Source organism: Cnephaeus nilssonii (genome assembly GCF_951640355.1).
Source record: "Cnephaeus nilssonii genome assembly, chromosome: 4".
NCBI classification, from domain to species: Eukaryota; Metazoa; Chordata; class Mammalia; order Chiroptera; family Vespertilionidae; genus Cnephaeus; species Cnephaeus nilssonii.
This window is the reverse complement of record NC_137075.1, coordinates 46,174,135-46,189,194: the sequence shown is the minus strand read 5'-3', so window position 1 is coordinate 46,189,194 and position 15,060 is coordinate 46,174,135. Positions and strand designations below refer to the sequence as shown.

The 15,060-nt window shown below is 45.3% G+C and overlaps 2 protein-coding genes across 4 annotated transcripts in view; one reads left to right on the top strand and one right to left on the bottom strand.

The window, feature by feature from the left end:
* Window positions 1-558, bottom strand: part of TUBGCP4 (tubulin gamma complex component 4) — a 49,811-nt gene extending 49,253 nt beyond the window's left edge. The window contains exon 1 of the mRNA XM_079769316.1: window positions 337-558. Coding sequence (XP_079625442.1) covers window positions 337-414 — 78 coding nt within the window. The 5' untranslated portion in view covers window positions 415-558. The remainder of the gene's footprint in view (window positions 1-336) is intronic.
* A 186-nt stretch (window positions 559-744) lies between these two features.
* ZSCAN29 (zinc finger and SCAN domain containing 29) lies at window positions 745-14,677 on the top strand. 3 transcript variants are annotated; one of them, XM_079769312.1, is made up of 6 exons: window positions 745-1,191; window positions 1,736-2,173; window positions 2,655-2,856; window positions 4,844-5,542; window positions 7,603-8,073; window positions 10,068-14,677. In XM_079769312.1, the coding sequence occupies exons 2-6, from the start codon at window positions 1,856-1,858 to the stop codon at window positions 10,934-10,936; spliced, it is 2,559 nt and encodes an 852-aa protein (XP_079625438.1). In that variant the 5' UTR covers window positions 745-1,191; window positions 1,736-1,855; the 3' UTR covers window positions 10,937-14,677. The 3 variants fall into 3 exon arrangements, with proteins under 3 accessions (XP_079625438.1, XP_079625437.1, XP_079625436.1); XM_079769311.1 differs by having other exon boundaries at window positions 745-1,232; XM_079769310.1 differs by having other exon boundaries at window positions 745-1,253.
* The last annotated feature ends 383 nt before the right edge of the window (window positions 14,678-15,060 follow it).

The following is a 15,060-nucleotide window of genomic DNA, read 5'->3' as shown; positions in this document are numbered from 1 at the left end:
AAAGAGTGTAAGCGTGAAATGCGAGAAAATGCCTCCCCCACTTTTACATCCAGTTCCCCAGAAACTCTCGCTCAAATCTCAACTTTAGGCCGATTGGAGTCTCTCTCTCCCTTCCCCAAGGCGGGGCCGGGCAGGGCCAGCCTTGGTTCCCCAGCCCAGGCCCAGCTCTCTAACCCCGTGTCCGTCCGTCCCACGTCGGCCCTCAGAGCACCGCCCTCCAGGCTCCCGCCCAGGGACACGCCCCCGCCCTCGGTCCCTAAACTCCTCCCCTTGCACTGGCTCAGGTCCACCCACCCATCCGGCGCGCCGGTTCCCGCGCTCCGAGCCGGGCGGTACCTGCAGGCCGCTGCGCTTGTTCCAGGTGAAGATGGAACCTGGGTACCCGCTCAGCGCCAGGAGCAGTTCGTGGATCATGCCCACGGCGGAACTCGAGCCCCTTTCTACGTCGCTCCTTCCTCCGGCGCTCTTCCAGGCAACCACGGAATCCAAGGCTCCGTTCTCTACGCGCGCGCAGGCCCCCGGGATCGACGGCTCCTCCTGAACCCACTCGCCGGGACAATTGCTGCGGGGGGAGCGGCCGGGAAGCGGAGAGAGGACGGTGCGGCGCGTCCCGGAAGTACGGCGCGGGCGGGGCCCGCTCCAGCCCAGGCTCCGCGGGAGTTGGAGTCGCGGCGGCTGGCTTCGCGCATGCGCCCTCTGTGGCCGAGTCACCCGCACGGACTTCCGGTTCGGGAGCTGGACTGGAAGGCTGGGCTGGCGAGCCGGGCCTGGGGCTGACCTCGGGGGCTGGGGCTGGCCCGCGGGCAGAGGGGCGAGTGGCCTGAGGGACAGCCCGAGAGAGAGACACTCCCAGGAGTGGGCTGGAGGGTGCTCTCGGGCACCTTAGCCCAGTAGGTCTCGTGGGGTGGGGGGGGGGGGGGGTGGGAACTGCACCGCGGATAGTGACCTGGCCGGAGGGAGCGAAGACAAAGAGGCCGGAACCCGCACCCGCCGCTCCCTGAGCTGAGCTCCGCGCCCGCGAACCCCGCAGCACTCGGATCTCCCGGCCAGTACCCGAGCTCGTCCTCAGGAGACCCATGACTGCTGCCCCCTCGGACTCCTTTTCCCCCACCAACTCAGTGCAGCTCTCCCCAAGCCCACCGGCCCTCGCGTCAGGAGCCAAAACCAACCTCTCCAGTCGGGAGGTTTCCCGTCAGTAGTTCCCGAATATTTGCTGAGCGGTCCCTTCTGCTGTGAGGAAAAGCAAAGACCCAGTATTGGATTCAGTCCTTGATTTTTGTCTGGGGTGGGAATTGGTAGTTGTGGAGTCCAGGGGCGGGGCGGACGTAGAGAGCCGGAGGGCGATCAGCCGCGACCCGCTGGACAGAGGCTTTGTGTTGCCTCGGAGCAGGAAGGTGCCTTGCCTTTAGCTCCTGAGCTCCAGGTCTCCCCTATGGTTCGAACTCACAATGCAACCTTGGCAGAGGAGCTAAATGGGATCAGAATTGGGGGGTGGGGGAAGAAGAGCAGACTATTTCCTTTTCTCTGCTGTTTTGCCGGGCTGCCCTGGGAAGTCGCCCGGAAATGCAGCTTTTGAAAGTTTTCTCTCCATGCTCAGTTTGGGCTTGCTATCCTGAAGTTGGTGCTACCTCAGATGGCCACATGGAGCATATATATGGGAAGTCAGGACAGCTCTGGCAAGACTTTAGACATATGAATATATTCCTTCTGATAGTGCCATCTCTCTCTACCCTAGGAAAAAACGCTCCTTACAGAGAGAGACTCATCTGCAGGTGATTCTTCAACGACATGGGAAGAGAGGTGTAAGCCCGGGAACCCAGACCCTTAAGTGGAGGGAAGCTGCTTTCTGCTGCGAATGATGGCCAAACCCACTCTGAGAGGGAATGGCACTAACTCGGAAACCTTACGGCAGCGCTTCAGGAAATTTCATTACCACGAGGTAGCTGGGCCCCGGGAGGCTTTCAGCCAACTCTGGGAACTTTGTTGTCGGTGGCTGAGGCCGGAGGTGCGCACCAAGGAGCAGATTGTCGAGTTGTTGGTGCTAGAGCAGTTCCTGACCATCTTACCTGGGGAGATCCAGAAGTGGGCACAGGAGCAATGTCCAGAAAGTGGAGAGGAGGCTGTGGCTCTGGTGGAAGATTTAGAAAGAGAGCCAGGAAGATCTGGACGTTCGGTGAGAAGGGAGGGGAATTCACAAGTGTGTGACTGGGCAGGGGCAAGGATAAGGGGCCAAATTAAGGTACAGGCACTTAAAGAGGGACACAATCTCCCTTGGTAATGCTTATACTTCTGGTCTCAGAACAGGTAACTTTTTCAAATATAGCTTATCTTGGAGATGCTATCTGGGTGTATCTTTGCTACCTTGTCATCATGAGTTATTCATAGATTCAGTTTTATTTAATTGGGAAGAAAGGGGAGTTATGTGATAGCCTGTAGTGGGTTTACTATTTTGATCTTTTCCTTCTGGCGTTCCAGCTGCTCTAAGCTAACAGTAATGGAATCAGAATGACTCCTTTGGCTATTACCACCACCAACCACAACCCTAGCCATGTCCCCAAAGGATGGTGGTCTTTTTTGCGGGGTATTAAATAATCTCCTCTGGGAATGCCCCTCATAATAACCTTGCAGTGACCATTAATGGGGGTTGTTTCTAGGTCACAGTCTCTGTGAAGGGGCAGGAAGTACGCTTGGAGAAGATGACACCCCTGAAATCATCACGGGAGTTAAGTGTTCGGCAGGAGTCAGTGGAACCTCAGTCCAGGGGTGTACCCAAGAAAAAGAGGGCAAGAAGCCCAGTCCTGGGACCACAGGAGCAGATGAACACAAAGGAGAAGCTCAGACCTTTTCAAAGGAGCGGTGAGGAGTAGATTCATATGGGAAGACAGGATGCCATTCTAAGTTGGGAAGTGGGGTTTGGGAGTAGTGAGTGGGTAAGGGATTTCAGGAATGAGCGGTAATGATAGAGTATGTGGTGTTGGTTACCTCCTGAAGGCAGATGGTTTAGCTCTCCGCTGCAGGAAGTATTCTTATATTTCCTCTCTTGGTAAGTCTGCCAGAGCATGGTTCCCTAGTTTTTGTCAGAACTTTGAACGAATTTATTTCCTCTTGGTAATGATGATACTAGGTATTTCCTAGATAAAATGTATTTTCTATACTTGAAGGTACATCTTCCTTTTAATCATTTTCATTTTCCAAAATAAACTGAATGTTTCTTTAAGCTTTTCCTCAGAAGCTCCATTATTCTGACATACTAAGTTTTTGTTACTTTCCCTTGAAAACTAAGTTCTACAGATATGTCAATTATGGAGAACTAAGTTATGTGTATTATTCTAATGAGGTTCTGATAGGTTGAGGCAGAGTAAGAATTTTACTTCAGAATTTCACTATTTTCATTCAGTGTAGCTCAACTAATTACTTAATGTTATTGTTCATAGCCTTCCCCATTGTCTTTGCGTGTAGTACTTATTCTTGTACATGATTTTGTAGAGCTTGTTTTTCTTCTTTGTACTCTAAAATTCCATATTTTATGATTTTTTCCTTGATTCATTTCTTTAACTTGTTGAGGTTGTTCTGAATTTTGACTTTATCATTCAAGATGCTAGACTTCTCAGCTAGCCTTCTCTGGTCTCTGGTCATCCAGATGCAATCCCTCAATCCCCCACATAGGCTTGTAGAATTAATCAGTTTGTGAACACCTACCATGTGCTCAACACCTTGCAAGGCATTCTGCAATAAGGAAAGATGCCTATCCTTAAAGAGCTTATAATATGATTGAGAACATAATAGCAAACATAAATATGTGCTGACTGAACTGTACTGAAACAATGCTAAATAATAACTTGTTACTCAATTATGTGAGCACAATAGGAGTTTGACAGAGTGGAAGATGAAGGAGGGCTATAGGGAAGATTTCATGGGGGCATTGGCAAATACAGCTTGAAGAATGGGTTAAATTTGGATAGGAGGGGAAGAGCCTGATATGGACAGTGTATAGTAGGCACTCGGGTTAAGATCCAGCAGTATACAGCATGTGAGCTGAGGAAGCAAGAGCCTGGAGCTAGGTAGGACAGTGACTGCTGCAGGTAGCTGGGAGTGAGAAGGTGAGGAGTCTAGACTTGGATGGTGGCAGTAGGAATAGAGGATATACTAAGGGAAAAACCTTTAGAACTTGGTGACTGAGTATGAAGGAAACAGATGAGTTGAAGACGATTTCCCCTCTGTTTCCCTCCCACTTGAAATCTGAGTTTAATTTTCTAGCCCCAAGTGGAGAAATATAGGAGACAGGAGGTAACTGTTCCCAGCAGTGCCATGACCTGCCTACAAGTGGTCAGGAGGGCTTGGGAGCAATTTGGAACAGAATTATCTGCTCTGAACATACAACAGAAGCTTTTCTCTCATCACCCTGTTCTGGAAAATGAATAGTTCTCATTTTTCGAGGTTTCATGTATTTCCCCCATTTTCTTTAACACATTGCACTTTCTGAAAATATTTCCTTAGACACTTTTAAAAACAATATATATATATTTTTTAGTTTTACAGAGAGATGAAGGGAGAGGGACAGAGAGATAGAAACATCGATGAGAGAGAAATATCACCAATTGACTGCCTCCTGCATGCTCCCTTCTGGGGATTGAGCCAACAACCTGGCATGTGCCCTGACCAAGGAATTGAACCTCGATCTCTTGGTTCTTGGGTTGATGCTCAACCACAGAGCCATACCGGCTGGGCAGACACTTTCTTTATAAGCCTCTTGAATAAAAAAGGCAGGTCTGAACTCAGAGAGATATTTTTTTTCCTGATCAGTCCAAATTATGACATCCTTTGTTTGCTTTCCTGCAAGCAGGATTTCCATTTCCTAAATCTGGTGTGGTCTCCAGGTTGGAGCAAGGAGAGCCTTGGATCCCAGATCTGGGCTCCAAGGAAAAGGAACTCCCAAGAGGCAGTCTCATAGGAGACAGACAAATGCATGCTGACCTGTTACCATCCAGGAGAGAGAAAAGCAGCTGGGTGGGTCAGGATCACTGGGGCTTTGAGGATGAGAAGGTGGCAGGTGTGCACTGGGGCTATGAAGAGACCAGAACTCTCCTCGCAATTCTCAGTCAGACTGAATTTTATGCGGCTCTCCGAAACTGTCATCGAAACAGCCAAGTATATGGGGCTGTGGCTGAGCGGCTCCGGGAGTATGGCTTCCTCCGGACCTTGGAACAGTGTCGGACCAAGTTCAAAGGTCTTCAGAAGAGCTATAGGAAAGTCAAGAGTGGCCACCCACCTGAGACCTGCCCCTTTTTTGAAGAGATGGAAGCCCTGATGAGTGCTCAGGTCATTGCCCTGCCCAGTAATGGCCTGGAAGAAGCACCCTCTCACTCTGGCCTGGCAAGCAGTGATGCTGAGACTGAGGAGCCAGAGCCAGGGAGTTGGCAGCATGAGGAGGGAGCAGAAGAGGTCACAGTGGAAGAGTCTGACAGTGATGAAATGGGTGAGAAAGCCACCCCCCAGGACCCCAACAATTCGACTGCACCTGTCCTTTACCGAAGCCCAAGTGGTAAGAAGCTTTTCTTCTTGGGGTTTTGGGATTAGACTTAAGGAGTTATGAGCCTGGATGTGGAATCATGAAGCTTAAGGTCATCTGCCAACTTTGCCACTTAGAGAACAGAGAGGCACTTCTCAATGCCATGTATATTTCATTCTGTGGGAAAGTCAGATAATAGAAAGTAGGGAATAATTTTAGGTATTTTAAAGAAATACACTCAGCAAATTCAAGAGAGTCCTGAAAAGGAATATCATTGCTTCCATTTTTAAAAATTAAAAATTTTTCCTGGTCCTGTATAATAAAAGCCTAATATGATAAGTGTCTGGTCGTCTGTTCAATCAAAGCGTAATATGCTAATGATATGCTAAGGCCACTCAACTGCTTACTTTGACGTGCACTGATCACCAGGGGGCAGACAGTCGACCGGTCGACCAGTCGCTATGACATGCACTGACCACCAGGGGGCAGATGGCGACTGGTAGGTTAGCTTGCTGCTGGGGTCTGGCCAATTGGGACTGAGTGAGACAGGCTGGACATGCCCTGGAGCCCTCCTGCAGTCCCTCCCCAGCTGGCCAACCTCCCGCGTCCCTCCCCGGCCTCGATCATGCACTGGTGGGGTCCCTCAGCCTGGCCTGCACCCTCTTGCAATCGCCCTCTCGCAATCCAGGACCCCTCGGGGGATGTCGGAGAGCTGGTTTTGGCCCGATCACGCAGGCCAGGCTGAGGGAACCCACTGGTGCATGAATTTGTGCACCGGGCCTCTAGTTATAAAATATTTGAAGTTTGAAAAAAACTTGGCACTATTTTATCTTTAAGAACTAATATTAAGAACTTTATATGAACTGGTGCTTTATCTTTTACTCCCCCAAATCTCAAAGTCAGTATGTTCCTTTCTACTTCGAATAGCATAGTGAAGGATTGCCCAAAGTTAGGGAAACATTTTCTGAGTCTCTATGAGATTCGCAACACACACTGGCATTTTAAGAGGAATAAAAAGTCCTGCAGCAAGAAATCTTGTTTAGCACTCTATGTTGAAATATCATTTGCCTGTGGGACAGTTTTGTAAGTATCCTTTATTACTGTTAATGTACTTTTTACAACCATGTTGTTATGGAAAGGGCACCACAGTACCAGTCAGGAGGCTTTGTTTCTAACCCTACCACTAATCAGCTGAATGCCCTTGGTCAGTTACCTAACCATTTCAAAGTTTGTTTCCCAAACTGTAAAATGGGGAATGGCAACAGGACTACATCTCTCAAATTTAGTTCCACTGTGAACAGTGATCTTTTGCTTCCATTTCTTAAATTATATGTTTGATGTTACTTTAGTTCTGTTCTAATCTTCCTATCTTCTACTTTTTCCTCCCCCTCCCCCCATTCATTTTCCTCTTTTGTCACTGGAATAAATGTAAGTAAACCACAAATTTGGCACATGTGTCAGCTGCTATAATTTTCATTATCTTTTCATCCTTTCCACTGTTTTTTCTGTCTTCTGATTCTCCCCCCACACTGTTTTAAAAAATTTTTATTGTTGAGGATATTACAGATGTCCCCATGTTCCCCCTCCCCTTCTTTACTTTTCAGTGAGTGGATGGTAATAGAAGTAATGTAATCGCCAGCTGGCTCGCAAGTGGGAAGAAAACTCTTTGAATCTCCCTTCCCTCTACCTTGGTTACCTTCAGGGAGCAGGGTCTGTAATCATCCTGATGAAGCACTGCCCAGGTGGGGCCTGCAGCACTAGCACGTGTTCAGGCCAGGAGATGCTGTCTGCTCTGCTCCCTTCCTCTTTCTGCCAGTCCTCTCCTAACAACAAGGTGCATGACTATCAGGTCCTTATCTTGTACCCTTTCAGGTCTTTGCTGGGTTTGCTTCTTTTTTTCTTTTGAGATTGTGGCAAGTGAAGAAGGGTCATAATAAGAGTTTAGGCAGTAGTGTGATTTTAAAAGAGACTGTTTCTTGGGGTTTTGAGTCATTCTGTGGGAAACTTTCAAAGCATGTTTGAAAGATGCAGATGATATGATTAAGGAATTGAGGCTGTAAACCCTGGTGCTGAAATTTCTCTTCTGGTGGCAGGTGTACACTGGGGCTATGAAGAGACGAAGACTTACCTTGCAATTCTTAGTGAGACTCAGTTTTATGAAGCTCTCCGGAACTGTCACCGCAACAGCCAGTTGTATGGAGCAGTGGCTGAGCGGTTATGGGAATATGGGTTCCTTCGGACACCAGAGCAATGTCGGACCAAGTTTAAAAGCCTACAGACCAGCTATCGGAAAGTCAAGAATGGCCAAGCACCAGAGACCTGTCCCTTCTTTGAAGAGATGGATGCTTTGGTGAGTGCTCGGGTTGCTGTCCCACTCAGTGATGGCCAGGAAGAAGACATAGCCTCTTGCCCCATCCAGGAGACCAGTGAGGCTGAAACTGAGAAGCAAGCTGAGGAGGCAGAAGAGGCCTCAGAAGAAGATTCTGAGGATGATGAAGAGGATACTGAGCTACCCCCGGGGGCTGTCATCACGCGTGCTCCAGTCTTATTCCAGAGCCCCAGTGGTAAGATCCTTTTACTTCTTAAGGTCTGAATAGCAAAGGGGAGGCAGTGGGATTTAGGAAAAAACATCATGAGATTGAAGCCTCTTAACACCCAGCTCCCATGGATTCTTCTTGTGACCACCCATTTCTTCCCCATGTGCTCTGTCTATTGAAGCAGTTTAGTGAGGGCAAGTAAATTACTCACTTGACTTGCCTCAATCCAAGATGGTTGCAAACTTTGTAAATTTGCTATCATCTATATGTGAGCTGCTAGGTTTTTAGGCAGTTTACCTAGCAGGGAATCGGAAAGTTAACATTTCCCAGTAGCATTCATGTACCCATAATAGGATGAAGTTGATTTTAAAAGTTCATTCTCATTTGTTTGTTGTTCTAGTTTCAGCTTATATACCAGCTGTATGTCTGCTTTATACACATATTTGAAACTCTGGTAATCTCTTTCTTTAGACACACTTATGCAAAAGTCTGAGATTTCTGAAAGAATTGACCTTCGAATCCTAGCTGCTGTATTATGAAGAAAATACTTCACTATGGCTTCCCTCCTGGGAAGAATAATTTTGATTTTGGAGTCATACATGTACAGGGGTGGCCAAAAGTAGGTTAAATTACCAACCATCATACCTAAAAGATAAATTATAAATAAGGATATGAAATAATAATAATAATATGACTAATACAAATAAATAATACAATAATAAATAATATAAGAATAAACTGTTTTGCATACTCACAACTATAAACCTACGTTTGCTCATCCCTGTATATGTATGTAAATCTGGACTCTGTTGGTTATAAGCTGAGTAATTTAGAACCTAATCCTGTAAGTTTACTTATCTGTGAAGACCTACCTCAGAAAGTTGCTATAAATGAGGTACCATGGTGAAGCACTTAGCCAATGCTTGCGCACATGGTAAGTATTCAATAAAGAGCAGTTTTCTTTTCCAAAAGTTCTTAAGATCAAGATTCTTTAAGGTTGTTCCATGGAGCATGAGTTCCGTGGGGGTATTACTATATTCCACTAAAAAATGGCTTCTAGGTTTAGGAAATGCTAAATACCCCTCATGGAGGATCACAAAACATTTACATATTTAAGGTTCTGAGATTTCATTTAATCTGATGAACCTCTATTTCATGGGGCATGTCTTAAGATCTGGATTCTAGATAGAAATACTGCTGACAGGTAGAACACAAACTGACACTCAGCATTCTTTTGCTCTCAGATTTAGTCCAGGAAATTTGGGACCCAGAGTTTATCTGAAATATCTGAAAATTCTGTAAATTGAAACTAAAACTTTGCAAGTATCTGCAAGTTCGTTCACAAAGCCTAGGCCTGGGGAGCCTGGCATTTGGTTCTTAGCTTTGGCATGAGAGTAGGTGCTTTTGGAGCATTTAGTGATTAGCTTTCCATAGGCAGAGAAGAATGTTTTTAGTGAGACACTTCCTAGCACAGTTCTTCTCTCAGAAGGCTTATTCTTTGGAAGACACCAAATCGTTTTCTACCCTATTTTTATTCTCAACATATATTGGAATTTGAGCAGAAGGGGACACATATAACTCTTTTGGATATACAAGTTTCGCAGAGTTTTCCTGGACATTCCCTCCTAATCCCTTTAGTTACTGGCAAAGAACATAAACTAAAGTACCATAATAGCCTGAGAAGAGGAAAAAATATAGCATTAGAAAGTGTCTTTCCTGTATAAACGTGATAAGTTTTAAAAATCTGGCAGGTTTTTCTTATTACACTGAGAAGATTTTCTCAAGATCCTGGGTATCCAGGAAGAATTAAAAGAATATACTAAAGAGCCCTATGTAGATGAGAAATGTGTGATGGGTTACGAAGTAGAAAAGTAAAACACTGGAATTTTAATAGATAGTAATTGTTTAGGATCTAGAACCCCCTAATTTTTATCTTTAATTATCTAGTGTGACACTTACTTTACCTTGGCAAAGAATCATTGAGGAAATGGATAACTTTAAAAATTATATTCTCATGCTAGGTTTTGAGGCTGGATTTGAGAATGAAGAGAATCTAAAACGGGATATTTCTGAGGAAGTACAACTACATAGGACATTACTTGCAAGGTCTGAAAGGAAAATTTGCCGGCATCTTAATCACGGTAAAGGCAGTGAGACTGAATGTAGATCAGGAAGACACTGGGAAAGGACCCCAGGAGAAAGAAGAAGAAAACCCACACTCCCAGAGAGGAGTTTGAATAAAGTTTTAAGTCATCAGAAACCTTACTTGGGAGAGAGACCCAATAAATATCTTAGATATGGCAAAAGCTTTGGTCCAAACTCCCACCTCATGCATCAGATAACCCATCAAGTGGAAAATCCATATAAATGTGCTGACTGTGGAAAAAGCTTCAGTCGGAGTGCGCGCCTCATTAGACACCGGAGAATCCACACTGGAGAGAAACCTTATAAGTGTCTTGACTGTGGGAAATGTTTCCGTGACAGTTCAAATTTCATCACCCATAGGAGAATCCACACAGGAGAGAAACCATATCAATGCAGTGAGTGTGGAAAACGTTTCAATCAGAGCTCAAGCCTTATAATTCACCAGAGAACCCACACAGGAGAAAAGCCCTATCAATGTGAAGAGTGTGGAAAAAGCTTCAATAACAGTTCTCATTTTAGTGCACATCGGAGGATACACACAGGAGAGAGACCCCATGTGTGTCCTGACTGTGGAAAGAGTTTCAGTAAGAGTTCTGATTTGCGTGCACATCATAGAACCCACACAGGAGAGAAACCCTATGGGTGTCATGATTGTGGCAAGTGCTTCAGTAAAAGCTCTGCTCTGAATAAGCACAGAGAAATCCATACACGAGAAAAACTTCTGAAACAATCAATGCCTAAGTAAGCCACTGAGTATCTATTAAAAAAAAGTAAAAGAACCTCAATAAATGTTTTGAAATTGTTTGAAAAGTCTTTCAATGGTGGTGAGATCCATCTCCTATCTGTGCTCAACTAGCTTAGGAAATACTCTAGGATTTACCCCACAGTGTGTTCCATTTTCTCCTGGATCAAATTCCCAAGGCAGTCATCTTAAGAATGAAAGGAAGATTTCAATCCCGCTCCTGTTTCCTTAACAGAGACACAGTAGTAGATCCTCTAACAAGTACCCTTCTTTACTCATCCTGTTATTCAGCAGCATTTCAGAGAGAAGTTGTGAAATTTTCTCATTAAGTAGGTCTAGCTCTTTATACAGTAATGGGAATACAAAAAAGAATGACTCTTCCTGCTCACTTAAGCCTGTGCCCAGAATGAAATACAGATGGTCCCCAATTTACAATAGTTCAACTTTGTGATGGTGCGAATATGATGCACGTTCAATAGAAACTATCATCTAGGCTAAGCTTTGATGTTTGGTATGTTAAGGACATTTTTAACTTACAAATATTCCACTCATGATGGGCTTATCTGGACATAGCCCCATTGTAAGTAGGGGAGCCTTTATATTTGTCATGCACACTCTTCATTTGCCTTAAAGGAGAGTTAATGTCCATCTTGGTTCTCACCTGGGTGTTCTATATAGGGGAACAATGTAAACCTTGTATAAATATTGCGGTATAAAACCTGGATGTCTTAGTTTCTTTCAAGTCCTACAAGATCTGGAATAGAAAAATACTCCATTTACATCATCTAGTTTAATTTTTTTCTGTCCATTTCATCTGAATTTCATCTGTTCCTTGGTCTAGAAGCCCAGAGAGCAAGGCAACTGGATGTGATGATTGGGAAAGCAGTTAAAGCTGCCAACAGGGAATTCTCTATATCCTACACACTCCAAACACGTAGTCTACTGTTAGGTTCCCCGTGGGTGCTCAATCCTAACCTACAAGGAGCAGAAGCCACTGCCACATTGCCATGGATTGGGAAAACGGACCAAACCAACAACTATTGACCTTAATGGCAAGGAGGACAGATGATCTTTGGTCAGTTGAGTCCAATACACACACACACACACACACACATGCATATATTCAACTGTATAAATCTATTGAAAAGCAGCTCTTTAAACACAAGTGTAATTCTGATCTTTATAATCGAATAGTATTACATTAATTGCCCATATTTTCATAGTAGTATGATGAGTCCTGTACAGCACAAATTAAACAGTCCCTGTCCTTGCAATCTAAAATGACACTGACATGGACAAAAAAATAAGTATACACGTATAGTTGCAAAGGTTTAAAGCTAGGTAGTAACACTGCATAAATGTTAAGATCTAATATATTTGAGTTTGCTGTCAAAATGTGAGGTATTTGCCTTTTGTTCAGGGAGTCTTCATAAAACAGGAGGTGTTCAAAGGAGGGGAGATTATTGGGTAAATTAGGATGGGATGAACTTTCTAAACTGAGTGCTAAGTGGATGAGAAATGGGAATATTGGGGAGTAAGGTGTTTTGTGCAGATGGAGCAGAGGGCAAATAAAAGACTAAGGAAGTTTGGATAAAGGTTGGAGCAGCACAAAATTTCAGGATCAGGGCTGTGCAGGAGACAGGGAAAGAATTGCCTCAGCTGAAACATGGAGTGCCAGAGGCAGATCAGGAGGTGATGCTCCCATCTTCTCTGTTAAATCAGGTGCTGTGCTGTAGTTATTGATAAGGAAACAGCTGGTACTGGAGAAGAATGAGCAATTGCAGTGACTAGCTCCTTTGGGAGACAAAGATCAGAAATTATAGTATCTTGAGAAGATATTTTGATGGTTAAGTCAGGAAAGAGGAATGTGAACAGATGGCCAAGGCCTAGGATAGGTAGCTGTTTCACATTCACATTTAATTCGAGTTCTGTGGCTGGAATGAGATTGGGGAGAGGAATATTCTGTAATTCATAGCTTACTGTGTTAGATGAGATATGAATTAGGGCTCTGATTTTGAGGGGTCCTAGTACAAAGAATCTAACATTTATTAGTAATTAAAGGGAGATGGTATCTTAATTATATTACCTAAGCAGACAGGAACATATAAGAAGCACCAGTCTGAAGCAATGCTTCAGGATCTGATTTGGTTTAAGAAGTATGTTATGTTTTTTTAAATGAGAGGTTACTATATTTAGTATATCCATGTAGTCTTGTGGGAAAGCACTGGTTGGGGTATCAACAGATATGAATTCTGGTTCCAAATGTCTTATGTATAAGACATCCTGCTTCCAATTCCTTTTCTGTAAAGTGGGATAATGTTTATACCTTAATTTGCCTCTCAGGGATACCATGTTAATAAAGATTATATCTATAAAGTACCCAGTGTTTCTTCAGGTATGTTTAAAAATATATATGTGCAAAAAAAGACCCCACACCACATATATATATGTGTCTATATATCTATATATATAAAAGCCTAAGTGACTATCTGACTGTTCAACTGTCCGACTGGTAGCTATGATATGCACTGACCACCAGGGGGCAGATGCTCAACGCAGGAGTTGCTGAGCTGCCGTGACATGGCAGCTGTGGTTCTCAGGTGACACACCCGGAACCAGAGAGGAGGGAACCCGATTCCAGGGTGCGTCACCTGAGAACTGGCCTCTCGCAATCTGGGACCCCTTGGGGGATGTCGGAAAGTTGATTTCAGCCCAATCTCTGTAGGCCAGGCCGAGGGACCCCACTGGTACACCAGGCCTCTATTTATAAAATATTTTACTTAAGCACTCCAGAATCAGGATATATTATTAAGAAATCTGGGCATGGCACAAATAGTGTTAAAACAAATTTAATTAATAGGTTGCTTTTGTGTAGTGAATAAAATATTCTGGTAGGAAGGATGCTGTCCAAAACATCTGCAACTTGGGCTATCCACTAGATAATCCTATCTAATAAAAGAGTAATATGCAAATTGGCTATCACTCCAACAAACAAGATGGCTGCCCCCATGTGGACACAAGATGGTCAGCAGGGGAGGGCAGTTGGGAGGGATCAGGCCAGCAGGGGAGGGCAGTTGTGAGTGATTAGGTCAGCAGGGGAGGGCAGTTGGGAGGGACCAGGCCTGCAAGAAAGGGCAATTGGGGGTGACCAGGCTGGCAGAGGAGGGAAGTTGGGGGTGACAGGGCCTGCAGGGAAGGGCAGTTGGGGGGACTCAGGCCTGCAGGGGAGAGCAGTTAGGGGGCGACCAGGCCTGCAGGGGAGGGCAGTTAGGGGTGACCAGGCCTGCAGGGGAGGGCAGTTAGGGGCAATCAGGCTGGCAGGAGAATGGTTAGGGGGTGATCAGGCTGGCAGGCAGAAACAGTTAGGGGCAATCAGGAAGGCAGGCAGGGGAGCAGTTGGGAGCCAGCAGTCCTGGATTGTGAGAGGGATGTCCAACTGCCTGTTTAGGCCCGATCCTACCAGTTGGACATCCCTCGAGGGGTCCGAGATTGGAGGGTGCAGCTGGGCTGAGGGACACACCCCTCCCCCGTGCATGAATTTCGTGCACCGGGCCTCTAGTCTATGTATATAAAAGGCTAATATGCAAAGTGTCCCCTCGGGAGTTCGACCAGGAGACCGGGAGTTTGATTGCTCACTATGATGTGCACTGACCACCAGGGGGCAGCACAGAATGAAGGAAGGCCCTGGCTGGCAGCTGGAAGGACCTGATCGGCCCTGATCGCTGGCCAGGCCTAGGGACCCTACCTATGCACAAATTTTGTGCACCAGGCTTCTAGTATATATATACATATATATATATACACATACACACACACACATCCTATATAATAAAAGGGTAATATGCAAATTGACCAAATGGCAGAACGACTTGAATGCCTGTGGACCCTCTCCCCAGCTGGCCCTGCCCCCGAGCAGGCACCTGGACCCCGATCAGTCACCTGCAGACCCTCACCCTGGCCAGCCCGCTTCTGATGGCCCTCATTGGGCAGGCCAGCTGGACCCCACCAGTGCACGAATTCATGCAAATTATGAGTAAGTAGTTGTTGGTAGGCAGAGATAAATCTTTACCTGCCTTTTAAAAAATATATAGATTTTTATTGATTTCAGAAAGGAAGGGAAAGAGAAA